The sequence below is a fragment of the Pseudoliparis swirei genome, chromosome 24 (assembly GCF_029220125.1).
Source record: "Pseudoliparis swirei isolate HS2019 ecotype Mariana Trench chromosome 24, NWPU_hadal_v1, whole genome shotgun sequence".
In the NCBI taxonomy this organism is placed as follows: Eukaryota; Metazoa; Chordata; class Actinopteri; order Perciformes; family Liparidae; genus Pseudoliparis; species Pseudoliparis swirei.
The window spans coordinates 11,838,209-11,851,279 of NC_079411.1; the positions used below are offsets into that span (position 1 = coordinate 11,838,209).

Consider the following 13,071-nt stretch of genomic DNA (forward strand, 5'->3'; position numbering starts at 1 on the left):
AGTTTGTCAGCATTGCTTTGATACAAGAGGACCAGGACCAAGCAATAACCAATAAGGCCTATTCCAGGCCTGTTTCATGTGACACTTCCACACTCCCCCACCTCCCTCTGCAGTTGAGTTTTTTTCCGAGCATTTGTAAGGTGTAGTACAGGTCAATTATAAAGTTGTATGTGCTGTGGCTCATTGTTATAACGCCCATGTCATATAGCCTATATGTAGAGATAAAACATAACAAAACTACTTATTATAAAGCATTAGGTTAATAATACATGTGTAGAGTGTTGTTTTTGTAAGTGATGTTAATTTTTACTGATCTGTTGTGTTAATTTTAGAACATCCTTTAGATGCCATTTGACACGTCGTCATTCATCCGACAAAAGGTTTCAGGAAATACATTGCCAAGCACAAATACGCTTTTGGCTGCTTTTATGACTTGTACTGAGAATCTTCCTAGATTACCGGCTAAATGTGTGTTTAAATCTGCAGTCCAGGACAAATAATTATTCTTATAATGAGACCCCTTGATAAATGACCTTATGACAACGCAAGTCGACTGGCCTCATACACGGGAAATAATAGTGTAACAGTCGTCAAAGTTCAATGCTGTAGGATTGCTGGACAGGTCAGTGGGATTATTTATTTATATTTACATATTCATGCAGGCCGGAACATTTACAAAATTACATTGTGGTTACCCAATTATTTTTTTAAAGTGTGGGTCACCATCATTCATGTCAGGGGAAAAGCAAGTTCTGATGAATACACTTTTCAAATAAACCAATTATGGCAACATCATGCACTATGTTCCTGGAGTATAGCTTGCAGCAGAGTGAATCTTCAGTGCATTTGGGTGTAGTTACATTATAGAAGCCAAACTCAGCCATACAGTTTAAAACAGTGTGATGTCTGTTGGCATAAATTGGTTAGTAAGGGGCTTGGCACATCGACATTTTAAATATAAAAAAAATGTCATCTGCTTTTCCCTGTCATGCTGCATAAGTGCCCGTCATCCTATACGTGCTCCAGGTAGTCAGTGAGCAGGGTTGGGAGAGGAAGGAGGGGGAGCAGTTTCAGCCTGGATCGGCCAATCAGGTTCCTGATCTGAAGTCGACACAACTGGCAGAGACTCCTCGGAGAAACTAGAAAGAGACAGAGGGATTTCTTCTTACTGTTACAACTTGCATTTTGAGTGGTTCCATGCATCAATGTTGAAAATCACTGCAGGAGAAGATATTGCAGTACCTACAAATGTCAGTAAAAGCTGTTGTGTTTTTCCACCAGCAGGCGCTAGCTCCACAGGTCGCTGATCATTACCATCTCTGATGTTAACATTAGCTCCATAATCCAGTAACACTGACACCTGATCTGCACTATCCTGTCTGACAGTGGCATGCAGAGGACTGTCACCTCCTCTGCCTACATTAACGTTGGCTCCTAGAGAAAATGCAGAGAAGAGGGGAGAAAATTGTAAAAGTCCTTTTTCTCACACTGTGGATGGAAGAGAAGTATATGGCGGATTTGACTCTTATGTGACAAACACCTCTGTGCAGCAGGATCTTTGAGCAGGCCGTTTGTCGGTGTAGACAGCTTATGTAGAGAGGAGTGCCCAAGTGGGACACTTCATAGTCTGGATCTGCTCCATGAGACAGCAAGGACTCCACACACTGGCTATTACCTGGACGCACACATAGAATGATGAAACATTCACAAACTTAAAACGATGAAGGGTAAATATGTTGATTTGACAAGTTAATGAGCAGTGCCCAGAGCTAATATTCTTACTTCTGCCAACTTTCTCAATTGGTCGCACAACCACTGGATTTTCTTTGGTAAAGCATTGTTATTAAATTAATCAGATCACTGCTTCATTTCTGTAACATGTTAACTGCTAAATGGATGATTTGTAAAGGTCTACACTGCTACGTACACGGCCATCACGTGCTGGGATTAACTGGCAGACTCACACAAAATGATTGCAGTCTGGAGCCCTGGTAACTTTGTCTTCTTTGTTATCAGGTTTTCATGAGGATCTGACCTTTCTACTGTACCATGACCTTTAAATGTTGCAGCATTTGATCTGTTTTATTTCTTAAATGCAACCATACATATGTGAAATGAGTCTTCAGCCAGATTCCACCAACACCTGGTGATGGGGTAGGAGCTAGATGATATGGATAAAATAAAAAATCATGACATCTATGACCAAATGCTTTGACACAATATACCAACAATATAATTTTGTTTTTGTGAAAGCAGCAATTGGTGCCTTCACAAAATAATTACAGAATGAGATTCTCAATAAATAATCACCAGTTTTGTGCAAATAATGATTAAGTGTGTTTAGGAAAATCATAGAAGAGCTGGACCATTTTAAAGCAGCCTTTAAAACCAGGAAAAGATAAACATGCAATATTACAATATCCAAAATCTAAATATATAGCCTCATATCACGATATCTATAAAATATCTAGAGCGGGGAAATATATCTATATTTTATAGATATCGTGGCGTTTTAAGATATTGTTGCCAGACACAGACTAATCCAGCTATAAATGCGTATAATGGATACTGAGCTGTGTAATTACCTCTCTTGCAGGCTTCGTGCAGAGCTGAGGGGAAGTGTGTGTGGGTTGTGTGTATGTGTGCTTCATTCTGCAGCAGCAGTTCTACACAACCGACACTCCCAGAGGCACAACTGTTGTACAGAGGAGTGACACCATCGATGGTGGCAGCATTCACCTAGACACACACACACACACACACATATATGTGAGAAACACTCACAATATCAAGTAACGCACACACACACCGGTGTCATAATGACAGTGATAGGATGTGGATGTTATATATAGTTTTAGGATGGAAACACGGTGAACATGTAATAATGGTGGTGATAAGTAGACGAATACTTACATTCGCTCCAGCATTTATTAATGCTCTGACACAGGCCACATGTCCTGACAGGCAGGCTTCATGCAGAGGAGTCACATGATCAATGGTGACAATGTTGGTGTGACATCCCTAAAAAATTCAAAGCAAACAGCATTATGACTTTAGTTGTTTAATGCATCTTTATATTTGACTTGCTAGTCAGTCTTTCTTTTTTTAATTCAAAGTAAACAGCAACTGGATTTTGGCAAGTTTGAAATGATGACTTCACTTTTCTGTATATTGCGTATTTGTTTTTTTAATTGAAGTTTGACTGTGAGCTGCTAAATTTAAGAAGAATTCAAAGAAATGTCGCATTCACATCCTTGTATGTAATCTATTAATCTGAGTTTTAGGGTTGTATGGGGATGGGGGCATTGAGGATAGGCCATTTGCTAGAATATCTTTCTCTTTTTCACATCCTTTTTTTGTTAATTGTAAGCAGTGCAATTCAGCTGCAGAACACAGAATTAAAACATTTTAGACATTCAAATACTAAATCTAATATTATAGCCAACTGCAAGTGTATTACGCAGATAGTTTTCACATTGGCATTTGCTGAAGTAAACTGAGGTTTCTAAATCCAAAAAGTATTCACTGTACTACAACCTACTTTCCACACACAAAATGCACCAGACACAAAGTGAGTGCAAAAACTGCCAAATGTCCTGTGTCTGCGTGTGGATAAGGACCTAAGGATCTTACCTGGGCCAGAAGAGTGCGCAGGGCAAGCAGTCGACCCTGAGAAGCTGCTTCATGGAGTGGGGAGTGATCTGCCCACGACCCTGTACACACACACACACCAAATACACACACATACACACACACACACACACACAATATACTCCAATGTCTCATTTGCCATTGAATTTCACTTGTATTCTTTTCCAAAGCACCATGATTTGAACATTCTCAGACTTAAGCCATTCCTATTGGTGGCGTCCAAATAGACACTTTGATCAGACTTTCTCATTTTACTATAAACTCTGCTCTCAGAATCATCTCTATGATCACATCGAGTTTAGAGGGGCTTTAACGATTATTTTGGAGCTACCTGTCTTATTCTGGTGAAGAACGACTAGAATGTTTTTTCTAGGTGTACATTTACCAACTATTGCTGGGGCTTTAAATAACAGTTATGGATTCTCAGGAGTTTTCCTCATTTAGCAAATACATTTTTTATTCCACTATTTTGCTGCATAAAATATTGATAAGCATGAGTGTTTGTCTGATTACATTGTATTGACCACATTTAGAGTGAAATTGAAGTGAAAGGTAATGCTGTACACATGAAATCTATTGCTTCTGACATGCAGAGGAACCTGATGGTGCGGGTGTCAGTCCGCCGTCAGCAGCAGCTCCTTGGAGATGTCGCTCTTTTAGTTTTTTGTTTGTTTTTAATATTTTTTTTGCCACACAAACATCGGCACTAACAACACGATCGCAGCACGACTTTTTTTGGACATAAACTCGCAAACAAGGTTTTTTTTTGTTTCCATCGATCCGATCCAGGCGGCGGGCGAGTGCAGGCGAACCAGTAACAACAAACAGGAGCGCTGAGCACGGGACAGCATAAACATCGAGCTTATCGAGGAATTCGGAACAATCAGGAACACAGTGAGACACTGCTCCCAGCATCCCACGCACAACGTCAGTCTCTGGAAAATAAGATGGATGATTTGACCAGGATCAGATTCAACGGGACAGCAGCAAGGACATGCGTTTTGTGACATTATTTTGTCTGACATCTTTTGTCTGGATTGAACGGATCAGTCAGCTGTGTCAGCGAGGAGTTTCTCCTGTTTTCCGATGCAGACTAGAGCGGAAGAAAGAGTGGAATCTAGAGTGGAGTGGTCTGCTTCTGGCAGACAACATGTGAGTGCATTGACAACATTAAGACTCTTTCTCGTTCCTGCTTGGCGATCTGCTACACCTGCCGCGATCATGGGGCATCTTCACCATTCCCCGGGAGTTCAGCTCATTCATCCTTACAGCCACAGCGTAGCCACCACCTACACCGGACACGTGTGCTGTGCTATCAGACCACCACATGATGTGTTATGTCGGCATCAGAACTCTAAGTATCCGGCTGTGGCGGGGGCTGGCTGGCGTAACAAGGTAAGCAAAAAGTCATGCAGGAACTTTCTGCAGCACACAAGTTATGCTGGAGAGAGGAGAGAGCGGAGGTACTGCTATCGCTGCTCAGAGGCTAAAGGCTCTCTCCCTCCGTTGGGCTTCCTCCCAGGCAAATCCTATCATTTCGGAGTATTTCAAAAGGATGAGTATAAACAAGTAGTCTGAAGGGATGTCGGAACGCGGCAATCAGGAGAGCTGAGTCGGGGCCGGGCTGAGCTCCAATCCTGGACGCGGTGAGAGCAGTTCCAGTGTCGACTTGAAGTGCCTCATAACAGCAGCCACCTCCTTAGCAAGAGCCCCAGCACTATCATCAACGGACTCCACATCGTCCACGTAAAATCAAAGTCCATCCCTATGGAAAACATCAGCCAGCTCCTTCCATCGTAGCTGTGAGCTAACGGCATTTGCCGAAGTAGCATGCAGTCTTGTATCGACGGCCAGTCTATGCGGCAGGGAGAAGTGAATGGACAGAAGTAGTGAGACAGGTGGATGGAGGCCGAGAGCAGCGCGTGCAAGGCGCCTATGGCAGACAGTGCAGTTCTAGGGAGCAGACCCAGCAGCCGCGCAATGGGGTAGTGCCCGGCGCTATGGTTCCTGAACTCTGAACTCTCATTTGACAGAATGTTTGAGGCTAGCAACAGCAAGCGCTATTTCATATTCTTTCTTTCTTACGTTACACCGTTGAGAATGCCAACAGCGCACAGCTCGGACCGAACACAAACACTGTGACCCGACCGAGCAATTAACAGACACACACTGGTAGGTGAAAACCACCTGGGCGCTGCTGAAAAGATGGCATATCTGGCTGAGTACTGTGACCACAACCGCTGCAGGTCCAGATCACCTACCCTGTCTTCAGCTGCTAGTGGCTGAGTATTGTCCCCCGCCCAGAAATGCCCACAGCTATTGTCCCTCCTGTACCTTCCCATCCAGTCCTCCAGCATGTGAATGACTATCGACCGCCAGCCCCTCACCCTCGTTGGCACGAAATGCCTCCATGGACCGCTGGACTACATCACTTCCTCCCTTCACCACAGTTGATGCTGTCTCGGGTCTGCTATTTAGAAACAGATGAATCGGCTGATGCTGTCTCCCGTTACTCCACACCACATGCTCATGGACAGCGGAGGGGCTAACACCATGGACTACTGACTAAGTGATTGACATTCAGAGCTCCTACTCGCTAGTCCCTGTGTGCAGACTGGCTCAAGCTAATTGAGCTGGGACTGGGCAACCGGCAACCTGTGCTTGGATCACTGGAAAATCCCTGTGTGCTTGATCAGGGTCCCCTGGGCAGAACACACCTCAAATCCCTACTGTGAACACTGGACACATGATCCCTGCCCCTCAGCCCCTACTGCCTCCTGTAGTTGCGGACACCACAGTGGGTTCAAGCCTGATCTCCTCATCAGATTTGCGGATGACACATGAGTGAGTCAACAGGCTCATCCTCATGACCCAGAAGGCCTACAACATCGCAAGATCTATCACTGGTTAAGGGGATCTCAGCCTTGGCATGAATACAACCAAAACTAAGGGTACACACCACTGAGGAGGGAAGACTGACAGAGGACGGTACTCACCACTAGGGAACAGCAGGACTGCAAGCCATCTGTGACGGGTCAGAATACTGTGGACCACATCACCGAGGGGTATTAACAGAGGACCTCTCATGGTCAACTCTGCAGAGAAATTTAAAAAAAAGGCAAGGCACACCTCAAACGTCTACTCTGAGAAAGTTTCCCAGAGTCCTTCAGAGGATCACTACTCTGTTCTCTGCAAGGAAGCTGTCTGACAGGAAGCATCACAGCCTGACAGTCTAGCTGCTGCTCAGACAGGGAGTTTGCTGATGGCAACCTGTATTCAGTTCAGGCGCACTATTGGAACTGCCTCCCCCCCTGCAGGACTTAGGCACCAGGGGTGCAGAACCAGAGCCAGCAGGATCAGAGTCGGGCTCAAGCCCCCAGCAACAGAGCTGTTCAAACTGTGACAGAGAGCGGAGCGCCTCCTCCAGGCGTGCAAGACAGAGACTCCGACGACACCTCTTTCCTCCAGGCCCCACAGGCCTGAACTCCTGACCTCACACAACCCCACAGACACACTGGCACACCACCCCTCCCAGGCAGACACACACACACACACACACACACACACCACACACACACATGAGTGTTTTGTTGTTTTTTATTTGTAAATTGTGTACCACACAAATAAAACATCTTGTGCTGAGCTTTCAGACTTTCACACCACATGTGTGTAGTGTACCTGTAAAACTCTGTGACATGAATCTTGAATCTCTTCTGTCCATCTGTGGAGTGGGATCCTTCTCTGTTGTTCTCCTGAAGGTTTCTTCCCTTTTTTCCCTGTGAAAGTTTGTTTTTCTATTTCTTGGGAATTTTTCCTGATCCGATGTGAGGTCCTGGGACAGGGATGTCGTATGTGTAGAGATTGTAAATCCCTTTGAGGCAAATTTGTAATGTATGATGTTGGGCTATATAAAATAAACTGAATTGAAAGGACTTCCACACCTGCTTGTCCTTATGTCAAGTCTGTCAGACTGGAAGATCACCTTACATGCTCCACTGTGACAGCCACTGCAAACACTAATTATAACTACTAGCTATCCAAGTGAATTACTAGCTAGAATACTGACTGGGTGCTTGCAGAGCAATCATATCAGTGTGTTGAGATCAATTACCTAAACTCTCTGCTTAACCAGCTTATCATCACTGAATCTGCAATTGACTATGTTTTAAAACCTTTTTTATTATAATCCAATCTGCTGAGACTAGACAGTTTCAGAGACAGCAGCCATATTTAGATGGTCTTTGAGGTCTTTCCCTGACCTCTGTACATGCCACATGCTCAGTTTTAAAGGGGTGAGTACAACTTTCTGATTGGCCCCAAAATGTCTGTCACGTTGTTGTTGTTTTTTAACAAGGAAGAATAATTTGTAATAAAATAAACTTTGACCCTGTTTGGAAACTGTCTGTCATATGTAAAAATCATATTTGAGCATAAACTTTACTAAATATGGAAGTAGTGTCTGGGACATAACTCGTAGCTCTCTGAAGAGCCGCTTTGACGCTCCAACCGTCACCATCTTGGCAGTGATGACACAGCCTAACTCTAACAGAATAAGAGCTAGACCTTTGGAGGAGTTGAGGATTTTTCCAGTTGACACAACAAAGCACCTCTTTGGAACCAGCCTGTAAACATTTTTATTTCTGTTGTAAAGTTGAGCATTTTACCATGAGGGTCTGAGGGGGTTGACTCACTTTTGGATCCAGCCTCAAGTGACCATTTAAGCCACTGCAGTTTTTGGCATACCAGCTTGAGGTTGTTGCTTGTATTTGACATGGAAATGTTACAATGTTACGATAATGTAATGCTAAATCTGCAGAGTACACTTAAAACCTTTTAAGCACCAAGCTATTTTTAGCCCTCTGCTCCAAAAATTGCATAACCAAACTAAAAAGGCTGTGTCTCTGCAACCACTCGGGCAATTTTAATAATTTTTACATTTTTAAACTTTTTTCTTTAAATGTCAGAGCCAGTAGAATTGAGGACTACCAACCAAGACAAGATTGACAATACTGGGAGCTAATAAAATCCCGAAAGGTGTCACAATTTGTGAAATGTCAAATCTGAAAGTAACCTGGTCACATGTTACCTCTGCATATCCAGAGTAGTTGAATGAGGCACCGAGTAGAGAGAACATATATCAGTGTGGATTTACCAGGACAAATGCGTTTTAATGGTCCTAATCAACAAAGGTAAGAAGAATTTGCTGATTGTAAAAGGATAAAGCGATTCATGTTGCTGTGTTCTTTGACTCATATCTCGCTGATGCTTTAGTTTAGAGGGATTTGGAAGATATGTGTGGAATCAGTGTGTAATGGTCGTGCTTTTTGCTGTCAGGCTTTTTCTGATAGCACCCAGCTAAGGGTCGCTGGTTCCGGAAACGTGTTGAGTGGGCCGAATTATGATAATCATATATTTATGATGATTTGAGTTTTCTGTTGGAGGGTTTTTTAAATGGCTGACTGATTCTTTTAGCCCAGGTTCTGTTGTTTAATTTGATGAGCAACATTACCATATTATATATATCTTCTTGTTTTTTATATAGCAATAAAGACCCCAAACCCCCATGGGGGTCTACGGTTTTGGAGAGTGACATTACAATACTCTATATCTTCCCACACTGTTGTCTTATCGTCCATCCATTATAGCCTCCTTGAAATAAAATATCTCTTAAGCAAATTGGAGGGTTTAGTGAAGATAAGGAACTTTTTGTAATTAACACTGCCATGCGCCAATTTAAAACCATATTTGAATAGGATATACATATAATGATAGTGCTTACCCGTACACCCTCTGATGATGAAATGTACATCACGTAGACCCTAGCCCAGTGGTCACCAACCTTTTTGAGCCCAAGATCCCTGACCTCCGCCTTCATGACCGGCAAGATCTACCTATTGAGGCGTTGAGAGAAAACGACGGTCCAGAGTGGACTTACAACTTTTTATTTGGCCTAATTGTCATTTTGGTCCAGCGTTCAAATTGATGTGACCAGGAACACAGAATTTAAGTGTAATATAACAAGTAAGATATTTGTTAACCGCACACAATATGAACAAGAATAAACACATTTGCAATGAGCAGCTGGATGACCTACCAATATAAATGTTGTTTTTATTTACATGTTGTTGCCTCTGTACCTGTACTCTAGCAATGACAATAAATTGAATCCAGAGGCAACGCTAATGCTCTCTCTCTTTAGGCCCATGGATACAAAATGATGTACACAGTATCCGGTTAATCGTATCTGAGATTTATAGAATTTTTAAGTCAAACCTTTTTTGTTTCATATAGGTCAATCTCGCGGTCACTGATTAACTTTCATTTAAATGAACGGGACCCCGCCTCCATCAATACAGTTATCTTTATATAGCTATAGCACGTAACTTGGTGCAGTCCTGCAAACTCTCAAAGTTTGACCGAGAGACTCAAAACAAATTGTTAAATGATAATGTTGTAGAGAGAAAACAAAGCGCTGACCGTGCAAGACCAGCAGCACAGCCACAATGTTGATGCACATCTATTTGTACCGTTATCAGGGCTCTCAAGTTTTGAAGACAGGCAAGAGTAACATTTCCATCAGGCAAGAGTGACATCTCCATCAGCACATGTTTGCGCGCTGCGGCACATTAAAACATTAAATAGCGCGTGAGAAATTCGATGTGTGGCGGGAGTGCGTGACTTAAGACCGAAATGCGTGAGTCTCACGCTCAATGTGTGACACTTGAGAGCCCTGCGTTATGGTAACAGTAGTTGGAGTGGCCAAAAAGGCAGTGGGGGCCTAGCTCCAATCGCGGCAGCGGGCGGTCGTGGCAGCACTTCCGGCACAGCTGGCAGCTGCCACAAGTGCCTCGACTTCACCGCAGCGGCCTGTCGTGCCGTGGTAGCGGCCAGCCGTGACGGAAGTGATGCCGACACCGGACTTTGTAACCGGAAGTGCTGCCACGACCGCCCGCTGCCGCGATTGGAGCTAGCTCTCTCTCCAAAAAGGAAGAAAGATTGTGACACAGCTCCAAATTACTACATATTATAGATTAAACAAGTCTTGTTGAATATGTGATTTCATCAAATATGCAAAAAGGTCTCCATTTTAGGTTTGCTGAGTGAGAAGTAATGGATTTAAATACTTTTACCACGTAAAATCTGATGTTATTTTACTGTAGAAATTTGGGAGAATTAAAGTGAAAGTCTTTTATGAAAGAATATGACAATATAACAAACAGACAATTTGCTCATTGAACTGTCATGGTTTTCTCTTCAAAGCAGTGCTGAATTTTTCTCTGTAGTGATGTTTAAAATCAAAGTTATTTACTGTACAGTGTTTGAGAAAATTAAAGGGAAAATACGCTCAACATATATCATCACATTGAAGATTTCCTCTCGATTATGGATTGCTTTCGTAAGTTCCCGCAGTGTAGCAAGTGCAGAGAATGAAATGTAAATATACCAAATAGTGCAGTTAAATAGATTCTATAAATATGTCAAAAACGAGTTCGCCTAAGCAATGTCACTTGCTGCTGAAAAGTAATGACTTGCAAAGCTTTGTTGTAAGTTGAGAGGGTTTCTTGTCATTTTGCAGTGTGGTCTTGACGGCTGAAAGCCAGTGGGGGAATCAGGCTGTCAACAATTGTAAATAGGCTATGTACAGCAAAATTAGAGCTCCCAATATTAAATGCCAAACATAAACTATAGCCCACAACACCTATAATATACATTATTTACGCTGTAACGTTTTAATTATTCACGACTGTATTTATAGGTAGGCTATTAACACCATCTAGACTAGAGAAAATAAGCTCTACCTTTGTCCAGCAGTATAAACAACCTGTGCTTTTAACCACAACACAGCAGTCTACTGACCTTGGCTAGTCAGAATGCCCCAGCAGACCTTTTTCCTCTCCCGGACCTGCTCTGGAAGCGGACCGGGCTCAGCGCTTCTTTTCCGGGACATCTCTTGAACTCCGGACGGAACTTCTGGCATCTTTCCGAGGCTGGACCTCACGCGCTTACTGCTCATAACAACTGACTGCAGCAGCTGGGCACGAGCTAGGCTAAAGACGGACGAGCTGGGTGAGGCAGGGCTCTGAGCTAATGGAGAAATCTGACTGGCTGAACGGCTTTGTTGTTGTTGTTGTTGTTGTTGTTGTTGTTGTTGTGTTCTAAGCAAATGACCATCTCACGTGCGCACCCACATGTGTGTGACAGAAACTATTTTTGTCCTTGAAGTGGACAGCCTACAGACAGCTCTTTAGCTACCCCTGAGTGCGTGCAGGGTAGCTAAACTCTGACAGCTTTGCAGATTTATGAACAGGAATCTGATCTTTGACTCATAATATACTAACTGTATTACATCATCAAATCTGACATCTGACATATATATATAGGCCTATATATGGGGATACATAGATAGGTGGATGATGGATACGAGGATGGATGGATAGGTAGATGGATGGATGGACATTAGAAAGACAGATATATCATTAGAAAGGGCAATGGATGGTAGTTGCTTGTGTACTGGTCTGCCTTGAATGGATAGATATTGAAATAGCTTGGTGGCAGAAAGTCTTACACACAGTATATCCTTCAATTAACGGTGCCATCCATGCCTCGTTGATGTGTCCTTTGTTTGACAAATTAGATAGATGGATAGTTGGACAGAGTAGTGACTTCATGAACTTCTTTAATGATAATGTTCTAATTATTAGAAACAAGATTAATAATGTTTTGCCCTCAACTGGTATCGATCTATCCTCAAATAGGGAATAGATCGGTACATTGGAAACATCTGTAAACTATATATATATATAGATGCTTTTCTCCCATGAACCTATTTCTAAACCTTCTACCTGTCTCGTATGGTCTTTTAGGATCTCTTGGGGCTGGCTGTAGCTCATGGGGAGAGTGGTCATTTCGTAACCACAAGGTACCCGGTTTGATTACCGCTCATGGTTGCTCCTTAATAACTGAGGATGGGTCAAATGCAGAGTAGAATTTCCCCACAGGGATCAATAAAAGTGTACATTTCTTTTTCGACCCTATCCCAATAGGCTGCTTTTAGAAGTTTGACCTTTAGTTAGAACTAGATATTATCAATCTGTCTTCACAAAAAGGCCATGTACCACAGTCCTCCAAAGTTGTAATTAAACCTCTCCTCAAGAAGCCCCCTCTTTATCTAGAGGTGTTCAATTCAATTCAATTCAGTTTATTTGTATAGCCCAATTTCACAAATTACAAATTTGTCTCGGAGTGCTTTACAATCTGTACACATAGACATCCCTGCCCCAAAACCTCGCATCGGACCAGGAAAAACTCCCAAATAACCCTTCAGGGAAAAAAAAAGGGAAGAAACCTTCAGGAGAGCAACAGAGGAGGATCCCTCTCCAGGATGGACAGATGCAATAGATGTAATGTGTACAGAAGGAC

General features: G+C 42.8%; 1 protein-coding gene across 2 annotated transcripts; it reads right to left on the reverse strand.

Annotated features, from left to right (window-relative positions):
• Positions 1–617: 617 nt before the first annotated feature.
• Positions 618–11,748, reverse strand: asb5b (ankyrin repeat and SOCS box containing 5b). Of its 2 annotated transcripts, none has more exons than XM_056409520.1 (7): positions 11,509–11,748; positions 3,634–3,713; positions 2,914–3,021; positions 2,586–2,739; positions 1,541–1,675; positions 1,247–1,434; positions 618–1,139 (listed from the first exon to the last, which is right to left on the reverse strand). In XM_056409520.1, exons 1-7 carry the CDS (start codon positions 11,663–11,665, stop codon positions 1,089–1,091), a joined length of 873 nt encoding a protein of 290 aa, XP_056265495.1. In that variant the 5' UTR covers positions 11,666–11,748; the 3' UTR covers positions 618–1,088. The 2 variants fall into 2 exon arrangements, with proteins under 2 accessions (XP_056265495.1, XP_056265494.1); XM_056409519.1 differs by having other exon boundaries at positions 1,243–1,434.
• Positions 11,749–13,071: the final 1,323 nt, after the last annotated feature.

What these genes read in the sequence shown, in the direction of transcription:
- asb5b (XM_056409519.1), bottom strand. Translation starts at nt 11,665, where the DNA reads ATGAGCAGTAAGCGCGTGAGGTCCAGCCTCGGAAAGATGCCAGAAGTT. An exon ending in GCACGAAGCCTGCAAGAGAG is followed by an intron (nt 1,676 to 2,585) that starts GTAATTACACAG and finishes GTGTGCGTCCAG; the next exon opens with GTAATAGCCAGTGTGTGGAG. An exon ending in AAAGATCCTGCTGCACAGAG is followed by an intron (nt 1,435 to 1,540) that starts GTGTTTGTCACA and finishes CATTTTCTCTAG; the next exon opens with GAGCCAACGTTAATGTAGGC.